The sequence below is a fragment of the Phascolarctos cinereus genome, unplaced genomic scaffold (genome assembly GCF_003287225.1).
Source record: "Phascolarctos cinereus isolate Bilbo 61053 unplaced genomic scaffold, phaCin_HiC Scaffold_725;HRSCAF=1366, whole genome shotgun sequence".
NCBI classification, from domain to species: domain Eukaryota; kingdom Metazoa; phylum Chordata; class Mammalia; order Diprotodontia; family Phascolarctidae; genus Phascolarctos; species Phascolarctos cinereus.
In genome coordinates this window covers 1,577,947-1,603,794 of record NW_027556097.1, presented here as the reverse complement: position 1 = coordinate 1,603,794, position 25,848 = coordinate 1,577,947, and the positions used below count along the sequence as shown (strand labels likewise).

At 39.8% G+C, this 25,848-nt stretch overlaps 1 protein-coding gene across 1 annotated transcript in view; it reads left to right on the top strand.

Moving 5' to 3' along the window:
* Nucleotides 1-1,548: 1,548 nt before the first annotated feature.
* RIOX2 (ribosomal oxygenase 2) overlaps nt 1,549-25,848 on the top strand; it is a 61,450-nt gene continuing 37,150 nt past the window's right edge. Inside the window, exons 1-2 of the mRNA XM_020977951.2 lie at nt 1,549-1,858; nt 9,824-10,259. Of these exons, the coding sequence (XP_020833610.1) occupies nt 1,551-1,858; nt 9,824-10,259 (744 nt within the window). The 5' untranslated portion in view covers nt 1,549-1,550. The remainder of the gene's footprint in view (nt 1,859-9,823; nt 10,260-25,848) is intronic.

Here is a 25,848-nt window from a genome sequence, read left to right as displayed (position 1 = left end):
TAAGAGCAGAGTACATGAAGGATAGCCATGTACTATAAACCTGGAGAATAAGACTGAAGCTAGATTGTGAAGGGCTTTTAAGTACCAAACAGAAATTTTTGCAATTCATCCTAGAGATGAGAGGAAAGCTTTGGAACTTCTTGATTATTCTTTGTTTACATGACTTCCAAGCATCCCTAGTGATTAGCTTTATGTCTTCTTCATCTTTAAATCTTGCACATAGGAAAAATCTACTGAATATTTGTTTAATGACATATGCTGTCACCTTTACATAAAACCCCTCTCCCAGATATCTAAGAAACACGATTTCATAGGATCCCAAAAGTATGTGTGTGTGTTTATGTATATTTTGTTGCTGTCATTTTTCAGTCACATCCAACTCTCCATGACTCCATTTAGGGTTTTCTTGGCAAAGATAGTAAAGTGATTTGCCATTTCCTTCTCCAGTTCATTTTACTGATGAGGAAACTGAGATAAATAAAATTCAGTGACTTGCTCAGAATCACACAGATACTAAGTGTCTGAGGCCAGATTTGAATTCAGGAAGAGAAGAAAGGAAGAGCCTGACTCTAGGCTCAGCACTCTAGCTGCCCTATATTCATATATACACAATAGTTATGTGTTATATACACAATAAAACCTATGGATAATGTTAATTTGTGGTTTTCAAAGTGCCTACACAAGCTATCCTTTAGAAAAGGGCATAAAATAGAAAACTTAACTAGTTGTAAGACCTGGGGCAAGTTATTTGGTTCAAGTTACCTCATCTGTAAAATGAAAGCATTAGAATACCTCATCTTTAAAGTCCCTTCTCTAGTCTCGTCTAAGTTTCTAATCTTTAGTTTCCCAAAGCCAAAGGCATTCTGCTGATGCACACAGCCTGTTGTAAGTTGTATAGTCTCACTTATTCTTTCTAAATGCCCACACTTCTTATAGCCTCAGAGTCTCTTCCTAATTTAATGCTGTATTCGGCTCAGATCCACTCCTCGGCATGAAGCCTTTCCCAATTGCCCCTCCCCTCCTTTGTACTGAAATTTGTATATTTTTGTATTTATTCACTTTCTATTTATGCTGCTTACATGTAGATAGATATACACACATACATGCATACACATACAAATACCAAGAAGGAAACAATCTCTACTCGAAGTGAGCTTACATTCTTATGGAGGTGGGGAAGAGAGGTGCAAGTGTGTATACATACACACATACATACAGTGTGCATAAATTTAATTTTTGGGAAATTATATATACACATATAATAGGAATTATGTATGTATGTATGTATGCATGCATGTATGTTTCCTACTTGCCGTTAGCTTATATTCTCATCAAGGTAGGGGAGGGAAACAAGTGCAGGGGTGTGTGTGTTGTGTGTGTGTATATGTACGTGTGTATAAATTTTATATATAATACAACACAGGCGTATATATAAAATTTGGACTATATATGTGTGGACACGTGTATGTATAAAAATACCTATTCGCAGTGAGCTTACGTTCTAATGGAGGTGGGGGAGGGAGACAAGGGTAGTTTTTGCTCCGACTCCTATGCCCAGCGCCGGGCATGTCGATTCTCCCCACCGGCCCCCCAAAACGAGACCAAGCTGCCTGGTTCAGATCTCCGCAGATAACAGAAAATCAGCCCGGAGGACCCCCAGGCCCTCAGCACTACCGACAACGCAGCCAGAAGCCCCCGGCTGCGGACCCCACGCCCCAGCTGGGCCGCCTCCGCCCCCAGCCGCAGCAAGCCAACCTCCAGCGTGGCCACGCTGTCCCCGCCCTGAGCCGGCTGCCGCTTCCGCTGCTTCTTCCTTCCACACGTGCTGTTCTGGGGCACATGCAACAGGCCCCGCCGGGTAAGTGGGGGCTGGCGCCACAGGCTTCACGGGGTGCCCCGCCTTTCGGAGCCCCTCTCTAGTTCCCAGCAGCAGCAGCTGGGGGAGAGGGGAGGCGCCTGCTTGTCAGCCTGAGTACCCCGGGCCTGGCCACATTGTTGGGGGGCTTGGCTGTAGAGCGTCCATGATGACCCTTGAGCAGCGCTGACCATGGGGCTCCACTTTGATGATGGGGGGTGGGGTTCTGTCGGTGGGGGAATGTTGCCAAAGTACGACTTTTTAATAAACCCCAGGCCGTGGGGTTGTCTTGGAAAACAAGGGAGAGTGTATCGTGTGTGGTATACATTTTGCCTGACATCCCGAGAACTTGGAGTGAATGAGGGGAAAGTTTGGAAATCTGGCTGGCCACCGGGGACGGAGGGGCGGGCGCTTCCCGAAATAAATTGGCCACGTCTTGCTGTCCCCGCTTGTAATTGCAACCCTTCACGACTCTTGAGGCTTAGTCTGCTGGTTTTCAATTTGGGAAAGTGTTTGGGTTTGGGCAGATTGTATTTGCCTAGGACTAAGTACCCGTCCTTTGGTCAGAAGCAGCATTGAGGTGTTTCAGGCTTAAAGGGTTTCCCAGCCCTGAAAGGTGATTTACATCTCATTAGATTGGAAATTCCTGGGGCTAGTGCCACAAGGTGTGAGCCTTTCTGATAAATGCTGAGGACCTGTTCTGTGTTAGCTTGCGTTCATGCTTTAATAACAGTAGTTGATGTTTGAGCATTTTGCCAAATGAAACTTTTCTTACTTTCTGACACGTTGTTTTGAGGTAGAGGATCTTTTAGAACTAGAAGGGGTCTCAAAGGTCATTCAGTCCAGTCTTGTCAGAGTGCAAATGAAGTTGAGGCCCAGAAAAATTACTTGACTAAGTCACTCCGTAAGTGACATGGTTAGAATCTGAACCCAGGCCCTCCCTGAAATGGGAGCATTGTGGTTGGGTGGGGTGAAAAGATTACCCAACCAGTGAATTTTGAAGAGACCTAGTTTATAGGTCAAGCAGGTCATTCTTCCTGTTGCTTTTGAAAGCTGGCATTAGACTAGGCCCTGATGAGACAATTTGTGGTTTTCTTACCCTGTTAACTTGTAGGGCCACTGGTGGTTTTTTTTCCCCCTTAAAATTGTATTAAAAGCAACACACATGCTAAAGTAGATAGCACAAGTGGCTTACGTATTTTGGATCCTGAAGTTTGAAATTTGAACCAGTAAAGCTTGGGGAGCATGCTAGCTTTTTTAGTAAATTGCCAAAACCTGCCCATCTGTGTCTGTAGCTTGTAGCCTTTGTTTGTTAGACCCATGATTGACACAGGTAGCTTAGAGCACCACTTCTTATCAGTTTAGGACTTGTAAGAAAGGTCCATTCAAAGTTCTGTCTTGATCTTGTTATGGCAGAGGGGAGGACCTGAGTAAATATCTCTAGCATTTGCTGGCAAAAGTATAGGCATACACACTAATTTTCATTATAGGGTTTTTTGTACTCCGCAGTGGTTTAGTCTAACAATTTAACATTTGCATTTACATTTTGGGTCTTTTTAATTTTTTGGTTGAATTGTGATCTTCCTAATATTTTTTATTTTTAAATACATTCTAATGAAAATAGCTTTCAGAGTTCTGATTTCCTCTTTTTTAACACTATAACTGCAGTGAGGGTGCTCTGTGTTTTTGTGGCATCTACCATCAAGATGAAAATTGTATCAAACTGTATTGCCCAGTAGATTGTATACTGCTAATTGAAGCCTCAGTTGATTGCACTCGAGAGCAATATGGAAGCAATATGCTGATGGCAGCGCGCGCGCGCACACACACACACACACACACACACACACACTCTGAGGAAAGTTTTTGTGATTTTTTTGGGTTTGTTTTAATAGTTGACGGACTGCAAAATTTTTCAAAGGTGGCTTCGTTTTGGGTTTGTTTTTTGAGACATTTTTAAGCACTTGATTTCTGGTAGTTATTGCAGATGTTGCCTTTTGAGAAAAAGAACATTTTAAATTTACTGTATTCTTAGGGATAAAAGAGGTGTGGGTGTAAAAATTAACATTTCTTTTTAGAAAACCTTTAGCTTTGGGCCCCAGAAGTTGGCTTGTGTGTAGGTGTGGAGAGAGAAGGGAGAACTTTTTAAAATTCTGAATTAGTTGGGAATAGCACTCCCTTTCTTCTTCATTGACTCAACTGACATCTGCACCTTTTCCTCCATCACTAACGAGGTCTGATCTTGCTAAAGTCATTTATTCTCTGATGATGCATGATTGAAAATTGCAGATGCACTAGTCTTGAACAGATAAAGAGTTAGTGTTTTCAAAAAAGTGTTGATTTCCAGAATCAGGATTGCAGAACTTTTTTTTAAACCCCTGTCCCTCCATGTAGATGTTTATATATTGTGAAGTGTAGCATTGCTGTGCATATTAGAAAAAAAAATTATTATCCACCAAACACAACTGTAGTCCTTGAGATAACTGGGTTATTTTTTGTCATTCAGGAGCAAAATTCAAAAGTCAAACCTGTGGCACTTACCTGAATGATAGAGAAGGTTGAAATTTGAGAGAGGATTTTGAGCTCTCTAATCCATTCCCACTCCCCACCACTATTTTGTAGATGAGATAACATTAGGCCCAAGACAAGTAAAAGACTCATGTTTAAAACCAGGTCTTCAAATCCAGAACTCTTTCCAGGATATACTATGTTGGTTTCATTTAACTAAAATTTATCTCCAAATCCTAATTTACAAATAGGTTGTTTGCTCTAAAATTTTTTGCTTGTCAATTGGTTGTTGGTACTTGAAATACATTTTCCCATGGAAACAATTAGTTATGAGGCTTCTAGGCCAGGCTACCAAAGTCTGTTTATCTCACAAAGCAACAAATGCTTTATAGTTGCAGTAAGGGAAAAATGATACTGTTGCACTGCCAGCCTCAACAGGATTTTTACTAAGCCAGTCTCTAACCTGAGAATGTTTGGAGCTGGGCAAAGCAGATCAGTAATCAAGTAGTTTAATTAATCAGTTTCAGAGAGGGGAATGTTCTCTTTGCTGAAGTAAACAGCACCGGTTATATACTTCAATTAAAAGTTGCGGGGGGGGGGGGGTGCAGCGGAAAGGTGGATTACACTCTTTTAGTTGTTTTCCACAACAAATCCAGAAGTTCAGCAGTGCAACAAGTCTTTGATGGTTGTAACCACCTCCCCTAAAGTACAGAACCAGAGTTTTGTGATGGGAACAGGTTCTACAGTCTTTGATTCGATTCACTTTCAGGTAGGAAGGCCGAAGAATACCAGTGATTGTGAGCCTTATCAAGGTTTGATTGATCAATTCAAGCTGCTTTTCGAGTCTGACTCACAAGCTGGAAAAGGCAGCTTTTGAGAAAATTAAATTATTAGTAAATTCATTACACATATCATATCGATTAATATGAAAATTACAAATTCATTTCTCACCGGTAATTAACCTCTCTGTTTAAAAAAAATATATGATAGGTGCCTGGGAAAGTGCTGGATTTGGAATCAAAGAGACTAGATTCTGTCACTGCTTTTGTGATCTTGGGCCATATCCCCAAATCCCTCTGGATCTGTTTCCTCATCAGTAAAATGAGGAGATTGTATTAGATCAGCAGTCCTTTCACCAGATGGCATGGAGAAAATGCATTTAGTAGTCTAAGTTCCACTGATAGCAAAAAATTCATCATTTATTGGTCTAGTCTTCTGGTGATACTAGTAGCTGCTAATTATAACCAACTAGAGGTTCTTAACCTGGAGTCTGTAAACTTGTTTTTTGAAAATGTTTTAATAAGCATTTCTGTGTAATTTCTTTACTTTGTTATCCTATGCATTTTATTTTATGTTTTAAAAATAATATTCTGAGAAGATAGATAAGATTAGGAACCTCCAATTTTATTTAATGCATGTTAAAAAAAAGTATTCTCATAAGATTAAAAAAAAAAGTTAAGAACCCCTGATGTTGTTGTTGAGTCAGTTTTCAGTCGAGTTTGACTCTTTGTGACCCCATTTGGGGTTTTCTTGGCAAAGATACTGGAGTGGTTTGCCATTTCCTTCTCCAGCTCATTTTTCAGATAAGGAAATTGCAGCAAACAGGGTTAAGTGACTTGCCCAGGGTCACACAGCTACTAAGTGTCTGAGGCCAGACTTGAACTCAGGAAGGTGAGTCTTCTTAACTCTAGGCCTAACACTCCATCCACTGAGCCACCTAGTTGCCAAGAATTGCTGATAGAGCACTTTATTTTCTCATTTGAGCCTCAAAAAACCCCTTAGGCTCCCAAATCTCAAACTGGAAGTGACTTTGGAGTCCATCCATGAAGTGAATGCTATTACTATCCCCATTTTATAGATCAAGAAACTGAGTCTCAGACAAGCTTACTTGCCCAGGGTTACAAGGTAGTATCTGAGACACAGTTTGATCTAAAGTCTTACTGACTCAAAATCTAGGAATCTGTTCACTATGCCATCTTGGTGATGGGGGGGACGGGAAGGAAATAAGCATTTATTCACTAATATGTACATGTAAGTACTGTGCCAAATGGTTTACCAATATTATTTCCAAATCTACATAGGTTGGACCTCAGATGAGAAACACATAGCAGTTAATCTCATATTTAGAATCTTTCCAGCATGCTGGAGCCCGCCACTTCACGTTTTGCTGAGAAATCAGTGATCATTTTGAGAACCCAGAATCACTTCCATTCCATGTTGGAATCCAAATAGCGTGCTTAGTAGGGGAGTAATAATTAAGAATGAGTGAAATGCAGTAGTTTCTTATTTAATGCTGAATGGTAGTGCTTGAGAAAAAAATTTTATTGTTGGTTCAGAAATTGATAGCGCTAGTTCTTTGAGCTGTAAAATTTATCAAATGGATTTTTTTTCTTGATACAAGTGTGTCATTCATTCTTATTAAGTTTTTCTGGATCACAAGTGTAATAAGGGGAGTGGGAGAAGAGATTTTCTATGATATATTTGGGTAAGAGTTGGAGAAGAAAGGATGAAGTCAGTTAAAGGGCGGCCAGGTGGCACAGGTGGTTAGAGCCCTGGGCTTGGAATCAGGAAGACTCATCTTCATGAATTCAAATGTGGCCTCAGCCACTTTAGTAGCTGTGTGACACTTAACCTTGTTTGCCTCAGCTGCTCATCTGTAAAAATGAGCTGGAAGAAATGGCAAACCGCTCAAGTACACTTGCCAAGAAAACCCCCAAATGGGGTCCCTGAGTCAGACATGACTGAAATGACTCAACAAGGACAGTATTTGAGAAAAGGATGTTTAAAGTGGTATCAGCTGAGATTGTAACTGGTGAAAGACAGGACTAGAAGGGGCAAAAGAGAAGGAAGACAGGTAATGGGGAAGGCATTTTGAGTCATATCTTTTTTTGAATACCTGCTAGAATAATTCACCCAGTAACCACCTACTTTGGGAAGAGTGGGATTGGGAGAAAGCAGTTTGTAACTCTTGTGTTGAAAGCACAAGACAGTGGTCAGTTAGTCAACAGTCATATGCCATGCACTATGCTAATAGAAATAGAAAGGGGAAAACAAAACTTGCTTATCTAAAAGAGCTCATGATTTAATGGGAGAAACAACAAACAAATAACTATGTAAAAACAAGATTTAGACAGGAGCAGAGGGAAGGCACTGTCATTATGAGGGATTGTGAAAAGGTTCTTGCAGAAAATTTTAACTGGTACCTAAAGCCAGAGAGACTAGGAGATGGAGATGAAGAGAGAGAATTTAAGGTTTGGGGGTGAGCCAGTGGAAATGCATGGAGTTGGGAAATGGAGTGTCCAGTGAGAGAAGCAGCAAGGAGACCAATGTCACTAGTTCCTGGAGTACTTGGAGGGTGTTAAGGTAGACAGAAAGTAGCTAGATTGACAGGGACCAGGTTATGAAGGTTTTTGAATGTGAAGAGGATTTGATCCTGGTAATTGGGAGCTCCTGTGGAGGTGAGGTAATTATAGTTAGATGGCCCTAATGAGAAAAGGACCAAGGTTTGATCCCCTGGTGGAAAGATCTGCAGTGCTTATCCTAACCAGTTGTCTTGCTAATTCATGCACTTAAACCAGGGACCAGGTTGAGAATAGGATAAATGACTCTTTAAAATCATTTTTGCACTGTTAGAAAAACAATGAAATGTGCATATTTCTCAGTTATCTTCACCTATTCTGCCCCCTTAAAGAAAGCCTGGATGACATTTATAGACAGCAGTATTGTTGTGAAAAGTGTTGGTTTATTGCCTTATTTTTAAGGATTACAGGGAAGTAGTTTAAGTCACACTGTCTTCTATCTCAAGTCCCTTGTCTTTATCTTTTGCCTTCTTTGGGACAAAACAGTGAGGTGGAAAGCACATTAGATTTTGAGGCAGAAGGCCTTGGTCTGAATCCCAGTTCTTCCATGTAATGTGTAGTATGACTTTGGGCAAATCACTTTTCTTGACCTTAGTTTCCTCATCTGTAAAATGGGGGAAATAATAGGTGTATTTCCCACTTTACGGCGTTCTTGTAAGGTAAACCCTTTGAAAACCTATAGATATATGAATAATTATTATGCATTTCATCCATATATTGCAATGTGGGAATCATAGTAGCGGTGACAGGAATGTATATTGTCATAACACTTAAAGGAGGACCTTAAGAGATACTCCTTCAAGAGGCACACATTGGCTGTTGAGAGGAGTTAAGTAGCAGTTGTACAGTTATTTTAAGAGCTTGGGTGAGTACCAGGGTAATGGGTGTCAACCACTTCTTTTCCATCCCTTGTCACTCTGGCCTACATACCTCCATACCTTTCCAGCTGCTGTGATACTGGCTACCTGACCTTTCTTAGGAGAGACAGGACCAGGCTCCCATTCTGGTTCGCTCCAAATCTGACTCTCAAATTTCACACCTTACTTGTTCCTGGACTTTTGAGCTCATGTCACCAGGCTCTTGTAGTATTTCTAAAATCTATCCTTCCTTCCCCTCTGCTAACACCCCGCCCCCCCCCAATTTGTTGAACCTTAACTGAAGGGTTATGCTTATGCCAAACTCCTTCTGAAGAGCTCTTTGATGGAAGAGGCAGTTTCTGACCCAATATTTGTAGTTCTTTAGTTCTGTAGGGTTTACTCTACGAGAGAATTCCTTAGTCTCAGAATGCCATTGGCTTAGTTTCTATGGGTCAGAAAATTTGAGTCACTCTGATTTAAATTAAGCTGGGGAATCTGGGCTTAGGTTTTAGAGACCAAGGTAAAATCTCCTGGAGTTTACTGGAGCCAGTACTTAATACTCATTAGATTATGAGCTCCTTGAAGGTAGGGACTTTTTGCCTCCCTTTGTATATGCTCAGTGCTTAGCAGAATACCTGCACATAAATGCCTGGTACTTATTAAATGTCTTTTAATTGATTGATACCCATGTTTAGTGGATCTTTGTAGAAATTTACTCCCAACTTGCCCAACGCCCTTTCTCCCATGGGAAAAGGTTTTTTGTGCACATATGTTTTGTATTTTCTGTTTTTGTTTCCTACTTCCTGATTTCTCACTACAGTTTTCTAGGCATGAGGAGGGGAATGAGAATTATAAGAACTCAGTTTGGCCCAAGAACAAGATAATTAGACCTCTTAGGAAGAAGGGTATTCAGCTTGATTTATGGACTATTTGACATTAGATTAAAATGGATTTTTTAAAGAATATAGTTTTGTTTCCTAGGGTTGAGAGTACTGTGCTGTCCTGTTTAAAAACAAATCTGCTTGGCATGTAGTGTAAATGATTATATATGGATTTTTGGGAATTGGGAGGGCAGGACAGGCATAGAAAAATAAAATGAAAGCTTTTCCTCATCTCCTTGAGAGCAAAAACTGTTTTGATATTGGTTTTGTGTCCCTAAGATATAGACAAAATACTTCATAAATGACACTTTATTGAATTGAATATTGCTTGATTCATGGCTTGGCTTTTTATTTCTGAAACAGGACCATGTTTAGGAATGGGACAAATGCAGATGTGGCCATGGAAGGAGGGCCCAGTCCTTGTAAGCGAGTAAAAGTGGAAGCAGTTGATCCTGCTTTACCTTTGAACTTTGACAGCCCTGATGCTCTCTTTGAGAGCTTAATCTCACCCATCAAGACAGAGACTTTTTTCAAGGAATACTGGGAGCAGAAGCCCCTTCTAATTCAGAGAGATGATCCTTCACTGGCTGCTTACTTTCAGTCCCTTTTCCAGTTAACAGATTTGAAGAATCTGTGCAGACTGGGGATGTACTATGGAAGAGATATAAATGTGTGCCGGTGTGTGAATGGGCAGAAGAAAGTGTTAAATAAGGGTAGCAAAGTACGCTACCTCCAACTGAGAAAAGATTTTGATCAGAAAAGGGCAACCATCCAGTTTCACCAGCCTCAGAGATTTAAGGTAAAGTAACGCCTGAGCCTCTCATTGCAGAACATATTGCTTCCATCATTCAAGGTTGAATGTGTGGCCTATGTGTTTTAGTAACTCCACTTGGAATAATTCTTGAATTATAAGGTAGATTAAAGAATTCATCCAATCTCCTATTCTCTTGCCATGCATATCCCAATCTGAGAAAAGCTAGTGACCTTTTGTAAAATATAACCTGGTAAGATTTCCATGGATAGAGAGATTGAAAAACATAGGTCAGAAGATGAAGGTTAACAAGTGCTTCCCCTGTGCTGATTCCTGAGGATAGAAATACAAGCAAACTAGACAGTTTTGGCCATAGGGAGCTTACTTTATAATGGGGGAAGAAAAACATGAAGGAATGCTAGGGGGTGGGAAGTGTCTGGAAAGGGAGAAGGTGTCTTCATAGGGCATGGTAAAGAGGTTCTGGGAGTGCCATGGAGACCTTGGCCCTGGCTAGACAAGGCCAAATCAAATAGAGGAGGAGACTCAGATGTGTAGTCCGGAGGATGTGGAGGTGGTGGCCTGGGCCTTTGCCCCTTTTGGTGACATTGTCCCAGTTTCCTAGAAGTCTGGTTTCAGATATCTGCTATGATCACTGCACTAAGCCATCAGGAGATTTTGGTGAATCTGGCTCTGATAGGTGAACCTTATCTAGCCAAGGCCTCCATGACCCTGCCTTGTAGTCTTTTCACCGTGCTCCTGTGAGAATACCTTCTGCCTTTCCAGACGACCCTGGGCCTTTGCATTCCTTTATGTTTTGCTTTCCTCACTGCATTGTAAAGGTGTTTGAGGCCAGTGGTTGTCTTGCTTATAATTTCTGTCTTCAGGGCTTAGTATAGTACCTGGCACATATGAAGCACTTGATAAATGCTCATCTGTTGTTCTATCTATCTGTCCATCTCTCCATCAGTCTTCTTACTGGAAAATTTACCAGTGAATCTGGTGGCTTATTAGGAAGTCACCAGAATCATAGGAATTTTCTTTTTGAAGTTGAAATCACTCCCAATTGGAGCTCATATACAGGTAAGTATAAGCAGTGTTTGGGCTAGGCTAACAGCAATATGTACTACAACATTTTGTTGTTGCTTAATTGTGTTGGACTCTGTGACCCCATTTGGAGTTTTTTGGCAAAGATACTGGAGTGATTTGTCATTTCTTTCTCCAGCTTATTTTAGAAATGAGGAACTGAGGGAAACAGAGTTAAGTGACTGGTCCAGGGTCACACAGCTAGTAAGTGTCTAAGGCCATATTTGAAATCAGGTTTTCCTGATTCCAGGGAGGGTGTTCTATCCACTGCAGTATCTAGTTGCCCCATATTACAATATAAATAATGTTAATTTTTGGTTTTCTGAGTCGTGCAGCTGTAGGAATCCATTTCTATTTGACTTTGACATGACAATTTTTATACAGCTAATGGTTTACTAGTGGTTTAAACAATGATTTAAACAACTAACCCTCCACTCATATACACAGAGGCTTGTCTAAAACTTAGTCTTAGAGTGTTTCTTGCAGCACTGAGTTTGTAAATGACTTGCTTGTGGTCAGGCAGCCAGTATATATGTATCAGAGAAGGGACTCTGATACTAGTCTTCTGTGATTCGGAAGGCCAGCTCTCTATCCATTATGCCACATTGCCTCTTAGTACAAAATAAACTATATTATTTTAGAAGTTCTTGGGGATTAATTTTCATAGAAGAGTTACAGGCTCAGCAAGAACCATACATCATTCTATTCCCACTGGTCATTATCTAATATCTTATCTCTTCCTTTTTAAGTGTTCCCTTTACATTGGAACATTATCAAATGTTGCCTCTGTGCTAAGCTCACTTATGAGTCACATACAAGCTCCCTTACAAGCAATTTTTGCTTTATCTTTTCTATAAGAATTATCTCTTCTCATTTTTCTCATTTGTATATTCTATCCATTCTAGACAATCTTTTTTATCTTTTTTGTTGATAATATAGCTAAAATATTAAAATTTTGTTGAATTTAATATTCATCACCAGCCTCAGCTCATTTAGAGATTTAGTGCTAATAAAAATATTCCTGCAGTCTTGTATTATTCTTGTATATTCATTTTTAATTACCTTTCCTTGATTCCATGTCCCATATGTTTGGATGCCCTCTCCTCCAATTTAACAAATATTAGTTTATTTAAGTGGGCAGTTGGGTGGGCAAAGTTGATACAGTGCCAGGCCTAGAGTCAGGAAGATCTGAGTTAAAATCTGTCCTCAGGCGTTTACTATAAATGTGTGACCTTGGAGCAGTCACTTAACCCTATTTGCTTCAGTTTTCTCATCTCTAAAATGAGCGGGAGAAGGAAATGGCAAATCGCTCTAGTATCTTTGCCATGAAAACCCTAAATCAGGTCACAAGGAGTCCTACACTACTGAACAACAGCAAGGTATACTTAAACTTTTTTTCTAGAAACAGAACTTTCCCTTCGAATGCTTCTATCTTTCTAACTTCCCTATTACTGACAAAGGCACCAGTTTCATCCAGGTTCTCAAACTTGGTGCCATCCTTGACTTCTTACCTTCACCTCTGCCTCATGTCCAGTCTCTTGCCAAATCCTATCAGTTCTATCTTCATAACATCTTCCAGTATTAGTCCCTTTTTCTCTTGTAATGCTGCTATGGGCCTGGTGCACATCTATACCACCTCCTGCCTAGATGATTGCAGGAGTCTTCTGGTTGGTCTCCTAGCCTCAGGTCTCTCCCCACTCCATTCCATCCTCCACTCGGCTGTCAAGGTGATCTTCCTAAAGTGCATATATAACCTTGCCGTTCCCTCTGCCATTCAGTAAACTCCAGTTGGTCTCTTCACCTCCAGGATGGAATAGAAAATCCTCTCTTTGGCTTTTAAAGCCCTTTGTAATTTAGCCCCTTTCCAGTCTTCTTGCATCTTACTCCCTCTCCTCCAAGTACTTGTTGATCCAGTGACAGTGGCCTGTTTGCTGTTCCCTCAATTCTCTCCCTCTTCATTTCCATTTTCTGATTTCCCTGTGTTGCCTCAAGTCCCAATTAAAACTTTATTTTCTGCAAGAAGCCTTTTCCAGTCTCCCTTTATGTTAGTGCCTTCCCTCTTGAGATAACCTCCAAATTATCTGGTCTATATTTTGTTTGTACACAGTTGTTTGCATGTTGTCTTCACTAATAAACTGTGAGCTCCTTAAGAGCAGGGACTGTTGGGAGTGGAGCCAAGATGGGAGAGTGAAGACAGGGACTCACCTGAGCTCTCCCCCAAACCCCTTCAAATACCTTTAAAAAGTGGCTCTGAACAAATTCTAGAGTGGCAGAACCCACAAAAAGAGTGAAACAAATTTCCAGCCCACGACAACTAGGAAGGTCAACAGGAAAAGTTTGTTGCACAAGTCAGAGAGGAATGCAGTCCAGCGCAGGCCATGCTGGTGCAGACTGAGTCCCAGCAAACCCTGAGCAGGCCTTTGGGGATTGAATCACTGGCAACAGTGGCATTTTCCAGACTTCTTAGCCCACAGACACCAAAGAAGGTCAGCAGGAGGGGCCTGTAGGACCTGGAGAAACACAGTCTGGCGCAGACCACGCCTATACAGCCCTGGCCCCAGAAAACCAGGAGCAGGCCTTGGGAATGACTGAGTCTCTAGTGGCAATGGCTGCTTCTGGAGCTATCAGCCCACAGACGGAACATTTGAAAGTCACCTATTTCGGCTTCCAAGAGCCAAGATGTCGGAGTAAGCAGTAAGTCACTCTCACTATCCCTTATTGACCTTGAAAAAACCAGAGAATATTGCCCCAGAAAAAAATCCTGGAATAGTGGAGCCAGCAGAAAGACAAGGTGCAATGTCTTTCAGCTCAGGAGTCTAGGTGGATTAATGGGAAAGGTCTCTCTTCCTATGGCTGAAGGGGACCAGTATAAGACTGGAGGTGTCCCAGCAAGCCAGAGACAAACTCCACCTCAGTAAACCAGTGGGAGATCCTGAGCCCCAGGGTGCAGCAGTCAAGCACCCAACACCAAGGGACACACCAGCCACCACCACCAGCTTCAGTTTAGCACTGGGTAAGCTACCAGACCCCTACAGCCTCTAGCTGCCAGCACCTGAGGCCACAGCATATAAAGCTGCCGACTGTGGCCCCCAGCACAAGAAGCTTGGGACAGTGCCCTCTGTGCTTCAGCAAGAGAGCTCAACTTTAAAAGTCAGGAAATAGGCAATCATGAGCAAAAAGCAGAAATGGAGACTGACTGTAGAGTCTTTCTGTGGGGACAGGGGAGATCCAAACACAAATTTAGAAGAGGATAACATTATTAATATACCCGCCACCAAAACCTCAGAAGGGAATATGAACTGGTCTCAAGCCCAAAAAGCCTTCTTGGAAGAGCTCAGGAAGGATTTTAAAAGTCAAAAAAGGCAGAAGAAAAAAACAATTCCTTTAAAAATACAGTTGACAAAATGGGAAAAAAAATCCATTGAAGAAAACAACTCCTTAAAAATTAGAATTGGCTGAATGGAAAAGGAGGTAAAAAAGCCTCAAGTGAGACTTCAAGAATCAAACCAAGTCAAAAGAATGAAAAAAATAGACAAAAATGTAAAATCATTGGAAAAACAACTGACCTGGAAAACAGATCCAGGAGAGATACTTTAAAAATTATTGGTTTACCTGAAAGCCATGATCAAAAAAAGAGCCTGGATAGCATCTTTCAAGAAATCATCAAGGAAAACTGCCCTGAGGTCCTAAAATAAGAGGGTAAAATAGTCATCAAAAGAATCCACTGAAAAACCTCCTGAAAGCGATCTCAAATTGAAAACTCTAGGGAATATTGTAGCCAGCATTATCAGGTCAAGGAGAAAATACAGCAAGCAGCCAGAAAGAAACAATTCAAATATCATGGAACCACAGTCAGGATTATGCAGGACCTAGCAGCTTCTACATTAAAAGATCAGAGGGCATGGAATATGATATTCAGTAAAGCAAAGGAGCTTGGATTACAACCAAGGATCAGCTACCCAACAAAATTGAGCATAATCTTTCAGGGGAGGAGATGGATATTCAATAAAATAGAGGACTTCCAGACTTTCCTAATGAAAAGACCAGAGCTTAAAGGAAAATTTGATCTTCAAATACAAGACTCAAATGAGGCATAAAAAGGTAAACAGGAAAGAAAAAAAAACATCATTCAATAAGAGCAAACTATTTACATCCCTACGTGGAAAGATATTCTTGTAACTCTTTTGAGAACTGTATCTTTATTATGACATTTAGAAGGGATATACATAGACAGAGGTTATGGGTATAAGTTGACTTTGATGCGATGACAAAAACCTAATTAAGTAGTGAAAAGGGATTGTAATGGGAGAAGAGGAAAGGAGGCAGAAAAGAGGCACAAAGACATTACAGTAGGGGGAAAGAAGGGAAGGAGATGAGCATTGTTTGAACCTTACTCTCATCGGATTTGGCTTAAGGAGGGAATAACATCCTCAGGTATAGAAATCTAGGCAGTAGAAGGGGAAAGAAAAGGGAAGGAGGAGGATAGAAGGGAGGGAAGAAGTAGTAAGGGAAAAGGGAAAGAAGAGGGAGGGGTCTGATAGAAGAGAGGGCAGATTGAGGAAGGCATTGGTCAAAAGCAAAACTCTAATGAGGAAAAGGGAGAAAAGAGAAAGAAAAGCATAAATGGGGTAGAATGGGATGGAGAGGAAGACACAGATAGTAATCATAACTGTAAATGTGAATGGGATGAACTCTACCATAAAATGGAAGCAGATAGCAGAATGGATTAAAAACCATAATCCTACCATATATTGTTTACAGGAAATACATTTGAAACAAAGGAATGGGATTCACACAAGGTAAAGGTAAAAGGCTAGAGAAGAATATGTTATGCTTCAGCTGAAGTTAAAAAAAAAAGCAAGAGTAGTAATCCTGATCTCAGACAAACCAAAAGCAAAAATAGATATAATTAAAAGAGATAAGTAAGGAAACTGAAAGGCACCATAGACAATGAAGTAATATCATTACTAAATATATATACACCAAGTGGTATAGCATCCAAATTCTTAGTGGAGAAGTTAAGGGAGTTATAGAAAGAAATAGACAGCAAAACTATACTAGTAGGGGACCTCAACCTCCTCCTCTCAGAACTAGATAAATCTAACCACAAAATGAACAAGAAAGAAGCTAACCACAAAATGAACAAGAAAGAAGCTAAGGAGGTGAATAGAATTTTAGAAAAGTTTGATATGGTGGACTCTGAAGAAAATTGAGTGGGAATAGAAAGGAATATTCCCATTTCTCAGCAGTACATGGCACCTACACAAAAAGTGACCATGTACTAGGGCATAAAAACCTCACAGTCCAGTGCAGAAAGGCAGAAATATTAAATGCATCCTTTTCAGATGATGATGCAATAAAAATTACATGTAATAAAGGGCCATGGGAAGATAGAAAAAAAATTAACTGGAAGCTAAATAATCTAATCCTAAACAATGTCAAACAACAAATTATGGAAAAAATAACTTCATAGAAAAGAATTACGATGATGAGACAACATACCAAAACTTATGGGATACAGCAAAAGTGGTTCTTAGGAGAAGTTTTATATTTCTAAATACTTACATGAATAAAATAGAGAAAGAGGAGATCAATGAATTGGGCATGCAACTAAAAAAACAATTAAACATCCTCAAACACCAAATTAGAAATACTGAAAACCAAAGGAGAGATTAATAAAATTGAAATTAAGAAAACTATGGAACTAATCAATAAAACTTAGAGCTGGCTTTATGAAAAAAAAACAACAGCAATAAAATAGATAAACCTTTGGTTAATTTGATAAAAAAAAAAACCGAAAAGAAAACCAAATTACCAGTATCAAAAATGAAAAGTGTGAATTCCACCACCAATGACGAGGAAATTAAAACAATAATTAGGAGCTCTTTTGCCCAACTGTATCCCAATAAATTTGACAATCTTAATGAAATGAATGAGTATTTACAAAAATATAAACTGCCCAGGTTAACAGAAGAAGAAGGAAAATATTCAACCCCATTTCAGAAAAAGAAATTGAAAAAGCCATCAATGAACTCCTTGGGGGAAAAAACCTCCAGGGCCAGATGGATTTACAAGTGAATTCTATCAAACATTTAAAGAACAATTAATTCCAATACTATATAGACTATTTAGGGAAAACAGGCAAAGGAGGAATCCTACCAAATTCTTTTTATGATACAAATATGGTACTGATACCTAAACTGGGAAGAGTCTAAACAGAGAAAGAAAATTATAGACCAATTTTCTTAAAGAATATAGATGCAAAAATTTTAAATGAAATGTTAGCAAAAAGATTGCAGCAACTATCTCAAGGATAATACACTGTGACCAGGTAGGATTTATACCAGGAAAGCAGGCTGGTTCAATGTTACGAAAATTATCGGCATAATTGATCATATCAATAACAAAACTAAAAGAAACTACTTGATCATCTCAATAGATGCAGAAAAAGCTTTTTATAAAATACAACACCCATTCCTATTAAAAATACTAGAGAGCATAGGAATAGAGTCTTCCTTAAAACAATAAGTAGCATCTACATAAAGCCATCAGCAAGTATTATATGTAGTGGGGATAAGTTAGAAACATTTCCAATAAGATCGGGGTGAAACAAGAATGTCCATTATCACCCCTGTTATTCAATATGGTACTAGAAATCTTAGGTTTAGCAATTGGAAAAGAAGAAGAAATTGAAAGAATTAGAATAGGCAAAGAAGAAAGAAAGCTAATACTCTTTGCAGATGGTATAATGATATACTTAGAGAATCCTAAAGAATCAAAAAACTACTTGAAATAATAAACAACTTTAGCAAAGTTGCAGGATATAAAATAAACCCACATAAATCATTGGCATTTCTATATATTACTAACAAAGCCCAACAGAAAGAGATAGAGAAATTCCATTTAAAGTTACCATAGACATTATAAAATATTTAGGAGTCTCCCTGTTGAAACAAACCTATGAACTATATGAACACAATTACAAAACACTTTTCACACAAATAAAGACAGATCTAAATAATTGGAAAAATATCAGTGCTCATGAGTAGGCCAAAGTAATATAATAAAAATGACAATTCTACCTAAATTTCAGTGCCATACCAATCAAACTGCCAAAAATATAGAGATAGAAAAAATAATAACAGAATTCATCTGGAAGAACAAAAGGTCCAGAATATTAATTGAATTAATGAAAAGAAATGCTGGGGAAGGTGGCCTAGCCATACCAGATCTTAAATTGTGTTACAAAGCAGTAGTCATCAAAACTACTTCGACTTGGCTAAGAAATAGAGTGGTGGAGCATTGGGATAGGTTAGGTATGTACATAAGAACAGGTCAGTGACTATAGTACTCTATTGTTTGATAAACCCCAAAACTCCAGCTTCTGGGATAAGAACTCACTATTTGACAGAAACTGCTGGGAAAACTGGAAAATAGTATGGCAGAAACTAGGCAGAGACCAACATCTTACACAGTATACTAAAATAAAGTCCAAATGGGTATGTGATTTAGATATAAAGGCTGATACTTACTGTAAGCAAACTGGGAGAGCAAGGAGTAGTTCACCTGTCAGATTTATGGAGAACAGAAGAATTTATGACCAAACAAGAGATGGAGAACATTATGAAATACAAAATAGATGATTTTGATTATGTTACATTGAAACATTTTTGCACAAACAAAGCCAATGCAACCAAGATTAGAAGGGAAGCAGAAAACCGGGAAAGAATTTTTACAACCAGTGTTTCTGATTAAAGGCCTCATTTCCTTTTTTTTTCTTCTTTTTTTTTGGGGGGGGCTAGGCAATGGAGTTAAGTGACTTGCCCAGGGTCACGCAGCTAGTGTTATGTGTCTGAGGCTGGATTTGAACTCAGGTTCTCCTGAATCCAGGGCTTGTACTCTATCCACTGCACCGCCTAGCTGCCCCTAAACAGTTATTTTTTAGGCAGTTGGAATTAAGTGACTTGCCCAGGGTCACACAGCTAGTAAGTGTTAAGTGTTTAGTCTGAGAACGGATTTGAACTTAGGTCCTCCTGACGTCAGTGCCAGTGCTTTATCCACCATGCCATCTAGCTGCCCCTAAAGGCCTTATTTCCAAAATATATAAAGAACTGAGTCAAATTTATAAGAATACAAGTCATTCTCCAATTGATAAATCATTGATATGAACAGGCAATTTTCAGATGAAGAAATTAAAGCTACCTATAGTCATACAAAAAAATGCTCAAAAATCACTACTGATTAGAGAAATCAAATCAAAAGAACTCTGAGCTACCACATTATACCTATCAGGATTGGCTAACATGACAAAACAGGAAAATGATATATGCTGGAGAAGATGTGGAAAAACTGGGAAGTGTATTGTTGGTGGAGTTGTCAACTGATCCAACCATATGGAGAGCAATTTGGAACGATGCCCAAAAGACTATAAAACTGCACACCTTTTGACCTAGCAATAACACTTCTAGGGCTATATCCCAAAGAGATCATAAAAATGAGAAAAAGACCCACATGTACAAAAATATTTATAGCAACTCTTTTCTATAAGAAATGACGAGCAGGTAGACTTCAGAAAAACCTGGAAAAACTTATATGGTCTGATGCTGAGTGAAGTGAACAGAACCAGGAGAACATTGTACACAGTAACGGCCACAATATGCCATGACTAACTTTGATAGACTCATCTCTTTTTAGCAGTGCAAGGATCCAAGATGGTTCCAAACGACTCATGATGAAAAATGCTGTCCATGTCCAGAAAAAGAACAATGGAGTCTGAATGCAGATAGAATCATGTTATTTGTTCTCTTTTTTTGTTTGTTTCTTCTTTCTTGTATTTTCTCACATTGGTTCTAATTTCTTCTTTACAACGTGAATAATGTGAAAATAGGTTTAATATGAATGTATATGTAGAGCCTATATCAGATTGCATGCCGTCTTAGGGTAGGGGAAGGGGAGAAATGGGGAGAAAATGTTACTCAAAATCTTATGGGAGTGAATGTTGAAAACTAAAAAATAAATTTTTTAAAAAAAGGACAGTTACTGTCTTTCCGCCTTTCTATTTTATCTCCAACACTTAGTAAGGTGCCTGGCACATAATAGGGGCTTAATAAATACTTGTTGATTTGACTGGACTTTCATTTCTAATATACCCCCACTTTCACTCAGAGAGCCATTTCTTATAACTAAGAATAAAAAGGAAAATAAGGAAAAGGCAATTCAGCCAAATTCACCAGTAGATGAATTCAGTCCATCAGCATAATAATGTTCCAGCTCTGCCAGTAAAGGGAAGGAAGTACATTCTTCTAGCTCCTTCTTTGGTGCCAAGCTTGGTTATTATAATTACACAGCTTTCACAGTCTTCCCAGGCCTTCCTGTATACTTCATATTCATTGTTTTTATGGTTCAGTAATACTCCATTACATTCCTGTTTTGTTGTTGAGTCCTCTCAGTCGGGTCAGACACTTTGTGACCCCTTTTGGGATTTTCTTGTCAGAGATATTGGAGTGGTTTGCCATTCCCTTCTCCAGTTATTTTACAGATGAGGAAATTGAGGCAAACAAGGTTTATGTGATATGCCCAGGGTCAGACAACTAGTAAGTGTCTGACTGTGGATTTGAACTCAGGTCTTGCTGACTCCAGACCTATTTCTCTATCCACTATCACTACCTAGCTGCCCTACATTGATGTACCACAATTTATTTATCCATTCCCCAATTGATGGGCATCTTTGTTGCCTGATTATTAGCTATCACAAAAAAAGTGCTTCGATAAGTATTTTGGTTATCTTTGATATCCTTGAGGTATATTCCTAGTACTGGGATCTCTGGGTCCAAAAATCTACTGTACTCAGTCAAGCGTCTTTGCCTTATGGAATATCATATTCCACACTCTATGATTTTTTAATGTAGAAGCTGCAAGGTCTTGCATAATTCTGACTGTGGTTCCATATTTAAATTGTTTCTTTCTGGCTGCTTGTAGTATTTTCTCTTTGACCTGGTAATTTTGGAATTTGGCTACCATATTCCTTAGTGTATTCAGCTTGGAATCTCTTTCAGCAGGTGATTGGTGGATTCTTTGTATGATTATTTTACGCTCTGGTTCTAGGACCAAGGAAGTTTTCCTTGATAATTTCCTAAAGGATGCTGTCCAGGCTCTTTTTTTGATCATGGTTTTCAGGTAGACCAATAATTTTTAAATTGTCTGTCCTGGGTCTATTTTCCAGGTCAGTTGTTTTTACCAAGGAGGTATTTTATGTTTTCATCTATTTTTTTATTCATTTGTTTCTGTTTGATTCTCACTCTCTCATAGAGTCATTAGCTTCCACTTGCCCAATTCTAATTTTTGACAAATTGTTTTCTTAGATTTTGTACCTCTTTTTCCATTTGGCCCATTTTACTTTTTAAGGAGTTGTTTTCTTTAGCGTACTTTTTTCTTTTGGCCAACTGTATTTTTTAAGGACTTGTTTTCTACAGTTAGGTTTTTTTTTAGGCAGTTAGGGTTAAGTGACTTGCCCAGGGTCACACAGCTAGTCTACAATTAGTTTTTGTCCTTCCTTTTCCAAGCTGTTGACTCTCTCGCATACTTCTCATTTCTTTTCCCAATTTTTCTTTTACCTCTCTTATTTGACTTTTAAAACCCTTTTTGAGCTCTTCCAAAAAGGCTTTTTGGGTTTAAGACCAGTTCATGTTCCCTTTTGAGGTTTCAGATGTGGGTATGTTGACAATGTCCTCTTCTGAATTTGTGCCTTGATTTTCCCTGTCCCCATAATAAGAATCTATGGTCATTGTATGTTTCTTTTTGCTCATGATGTTTGCTTATTTACTGACTTTTAGAAAATTGAGCTCTCCTTTTGGAGAGCAAGGGGCATTGATCCTAGCTTCTTGTGCTGGGTGCCTAGGGCCTGGTCACTGGCTTTGTGTGGTAGGGCCTCAGGTACTGGCAGTTGGAGGCTGTAGGGTTCTGGCAGCTTACCTGGTGTTGGACTGGAATCAGCAACACTGGAGGTTGAGGGGTAGGGAACCTGGCCCCTGGAGGATGCCTGCTCCCCAAGGCCTTTTGCTCCTTTCTTTGGCTCCTGCTCACCTGGGCCTTGCAGAGGAATGTTTCGCTGCTGCAGGATATCTCTCAGCCTGGAGCTTTACTTCTTGGAGTTATGCTTCCCAGAGTTTTTCTGAGACACAGGGAGACTTGGCTGCTGAAGAATGCCAGGACACGTGGTGGTTTTCCAAGCTTATTTCTACTGGTTCCCCTGCCTGTACTGAGGCACCGGGGGGGGGGTGTCCTGGTGTTAATACTTGGCTGCACTACCACTCTGGAGTTTAGCATCTCCCCTGGTATGCTGAGGTGAAGCTTTCCTATAGCTTGCTGGGACACCTCCAGTTCTGTGCTGCTCCCTTCCCCCCAAAGCAAGAGGGGCCTTCCCTATTAATCCCCCAAGCTTCCTGGGCTACAAGACTGCTTCACCCTGTCTTTCTGCTGGTTCAGCTGTTCTAGGGTCTTTCCTGGGGCAATATTTTCTGGGCTTTCAGAGGTCAATAAGGGAGGGTGAGAGAGACTTAGTTCTTACTCTGCCATCTTGGCTCCTGGAAGCAGATCCAAATGGTCAGGTGTTTATTAAGCTACTTGTATGTGTCAGGTTCTGATCTGAGGTAAGGCACTGGTGATAACATATAAAGAATAAAATGTTCTCTCCACCCAGGAAAGTTAGATTCTAATGGGGAGACAAGAAGTACATTCCTAGGTATACATAGGATAAATATATAGTGGAAAAAAATACAAAGTGGTTAAATACTGAATAGTTTAGGAGGGGAGGGTATTAGCAGTTCCAGGAATTGGCAGAGACTTCCTGCAGAAGGTGGCACATTCCAGGCACGTGGCATGGCCAATACATGGGATTGAGAGAAGGCCAGTTTGCCGGGATTACAGCATGAAGGATGTAATGGTAATGGTCACTGAGGCTGGAAAGATAGGTTCAAGTTCTTACTTTTTTTCCTCCATCACTGGAGTTGATTGAGTGGGGAAGTTGCATAATCAGGTTTGCCCTTAAGGAAAATTATTTTGACAGGAGTGTATACGAGAAGACTGGAGTGGTGAGAAACTTGGGACTTTTGCAGCCTCCTAATCTAGTCAAGATGTGCTGGGAGCTGTGTAAATGGAGAGAAGCAGTCAGTTGTGAGAAATCTTGTGAAGGTGAAAGCACCCAAGATTTGGCAGCTTGATTATTTTGCTTTCCAGAATTCATTAGACCAGTTCACAGTTCTACTCATAATGTATTTGCACGCTCATCTTTCTACAACCCTTAAAGCAGTGATTTCCATTCTTACGCCATTTTTGCCAGTTTGGTGTGAGGAAAACCTCAGTTGTTTGTTTTGTATTTTCCTTACCACTTGGAACAGTTTTCCATATGGCTGTTAATAGTCTGTATATCTTTTTTTTTTTTATGATGAGGCAATTGGGGTTAAGTGACTTGCCCAGAGTCACGTAGCTAATGAGTGTTGTGTGTCTGAGGCCAGACTTAGACTCAGGTCCTCCTGACTCCGGGGCCTGTGCTTTATCCACTTCACCACCTAGTTGCCCACCTCTGTTTATCTTTTGAGAACTGTTTTTTTTCCCTTCATATACTTTGACCACTTAGCTTTTGGGGGAAATGTCTATTTTTCTTTTTAATCAATGAATTATCTTTGACATAGTGGAAAGAGAAACTGGATTTGGAGTCAGAGGTCCTTCTTGGGTATGAAAGAGGGTTTGGCCCCTTTTCCTGCATGGTATAGGCAAGGAATTTCATTTCTTTGGACCTCAGTTGCCTTTGTGTAAAATGAAGATGTTTGGACCAATACTTTTCCCAGGAACATGGCTGTTGTTTTATTTTTTGAGGGGGTAGGGAGCAAGGGGAGGCAATGAGAGTTAAGTGACTTGCCCAGGGTCAAGCAGCTAGTAAGTGTGTGAAGCTGGATTTGAACTCAGGTCTTCCTGACTCCAGGGCTGCTGCTCTATCCATTGCCCTATGACTATTGTTTTATAATCAAATCCTTATGTAGCACTCCAACATAAAGCCTCTGATTGTTTCTTTAAAACAATCTCATTAGATTCTGTCTTCTTCTTTTTGGTAATTATTTGTGTTTGGATCATCTGAGAGGCTGTGTGGTACTAGATTTAACAGCAGAGGTCCTGGGTTCAAATGCTGGCTCTGTTGCTTACTGCTCTGTTATGACCTTGGTTCAATTATATAACCCGTCTGAAGGAGCCGGAGTTTCCCTCTGAACAAAATGAAGAAGGTGTATTGGTTGGCCTTCAAGGTACCTTCCAAATTATAAATCTTAAGATCCTGTGACAGTACATGAGAGATAGGGCATTGTTATTAGAGAGAAGGCCTGAACTGCTGGCAGTTTCTCTTGTGTGAGGGAGCCTGAGTTTATTTGCCTGCAGGCGGTGATAGGAAGTTTATTTTCTTTATTCAGGTCTCCTGCTTGCTCTAACTAGAGCTGGGCAGGAAAAGCATTTTGATATCACTTTTTCAGAAATAAAAGAAAAAAAAATTAAAACAGTGAAGTTATTTGATATTTTATCATCAAGAGATCAGCAGAAAGTTAGGAAGGTGCCTGTTTTCTGTAGGTGTCTTTTCTGTACCCCCAAATATCCTTTGGTTTTTTGAATGCCCCTTTGCTCATTCTTATAACGGATCTAACAAATTCTGGAAAGCAGCCTGCAGTTGCCTTCAGAAAGCGACTCGGCACCCTCCCAGACCCCTTCCTCCACCTCACTTCACACACACAAATCTTGCACGTACCATCTTCCTGACTCTAAGGTGGCCATGACCTTAGTTCTGCTGCTTAGCCTCTTGGCTGGGTTTATTGGAACAGGAAGAGTTTGGTTCTCAACCTACAATACCCCTCCCTGGCCTGATTGGCCTGTACAATTTCTCCCCTCCACTTTTCCTCCTGTTTCTCACCTGCCCCTCAACTCTACTAACATCCTTGTTTTCTCTGCATCTCCAACACTTAGAAAGAGCTTGGCACCTAGTAAGTGCTTAAGGGATGTTTCCTGACTTTACTTGAGCGCTTGGTATCTTAAAAACAACATTAGATGAAACGTCCCTACAGGGAGTGGGAGATGGGGCATGTTGTTTCATTCTGTAGTTGTAATGGTGTTTGGGTCTTACAAGGATTTGATTCCAATTCATTCATTTCGTTCCTGTGAAAATGCACTGATCAGATTGTTGCTGGGAGGCATCTGGCAAGATATAGGAGCCCTGACTTTTCAGCAAGTTGTGAGCCTGATATCATTTCAAATTCTAAGTTAACCTTTAATAGGTTAAAACTACATTAGGAATTCTCAGACGTCCTCTATGTGATTTCTGGTCTTCAGCAGAATCTTTGCTTTAAACTCTATGACTTTCATGGAACCAATAGTACTTGAAATTGGAAGAGAAAATAGAATAAAGCTAAATAAGCTTCGCTTCTCTTCTCATTGTCTCAGTAGTTATTGTTGAACATGTTTATTAATCTGTGAAAAGGCAGTTATTGATATTCTTGGACACAGAAAGAGAGAGGAGGAA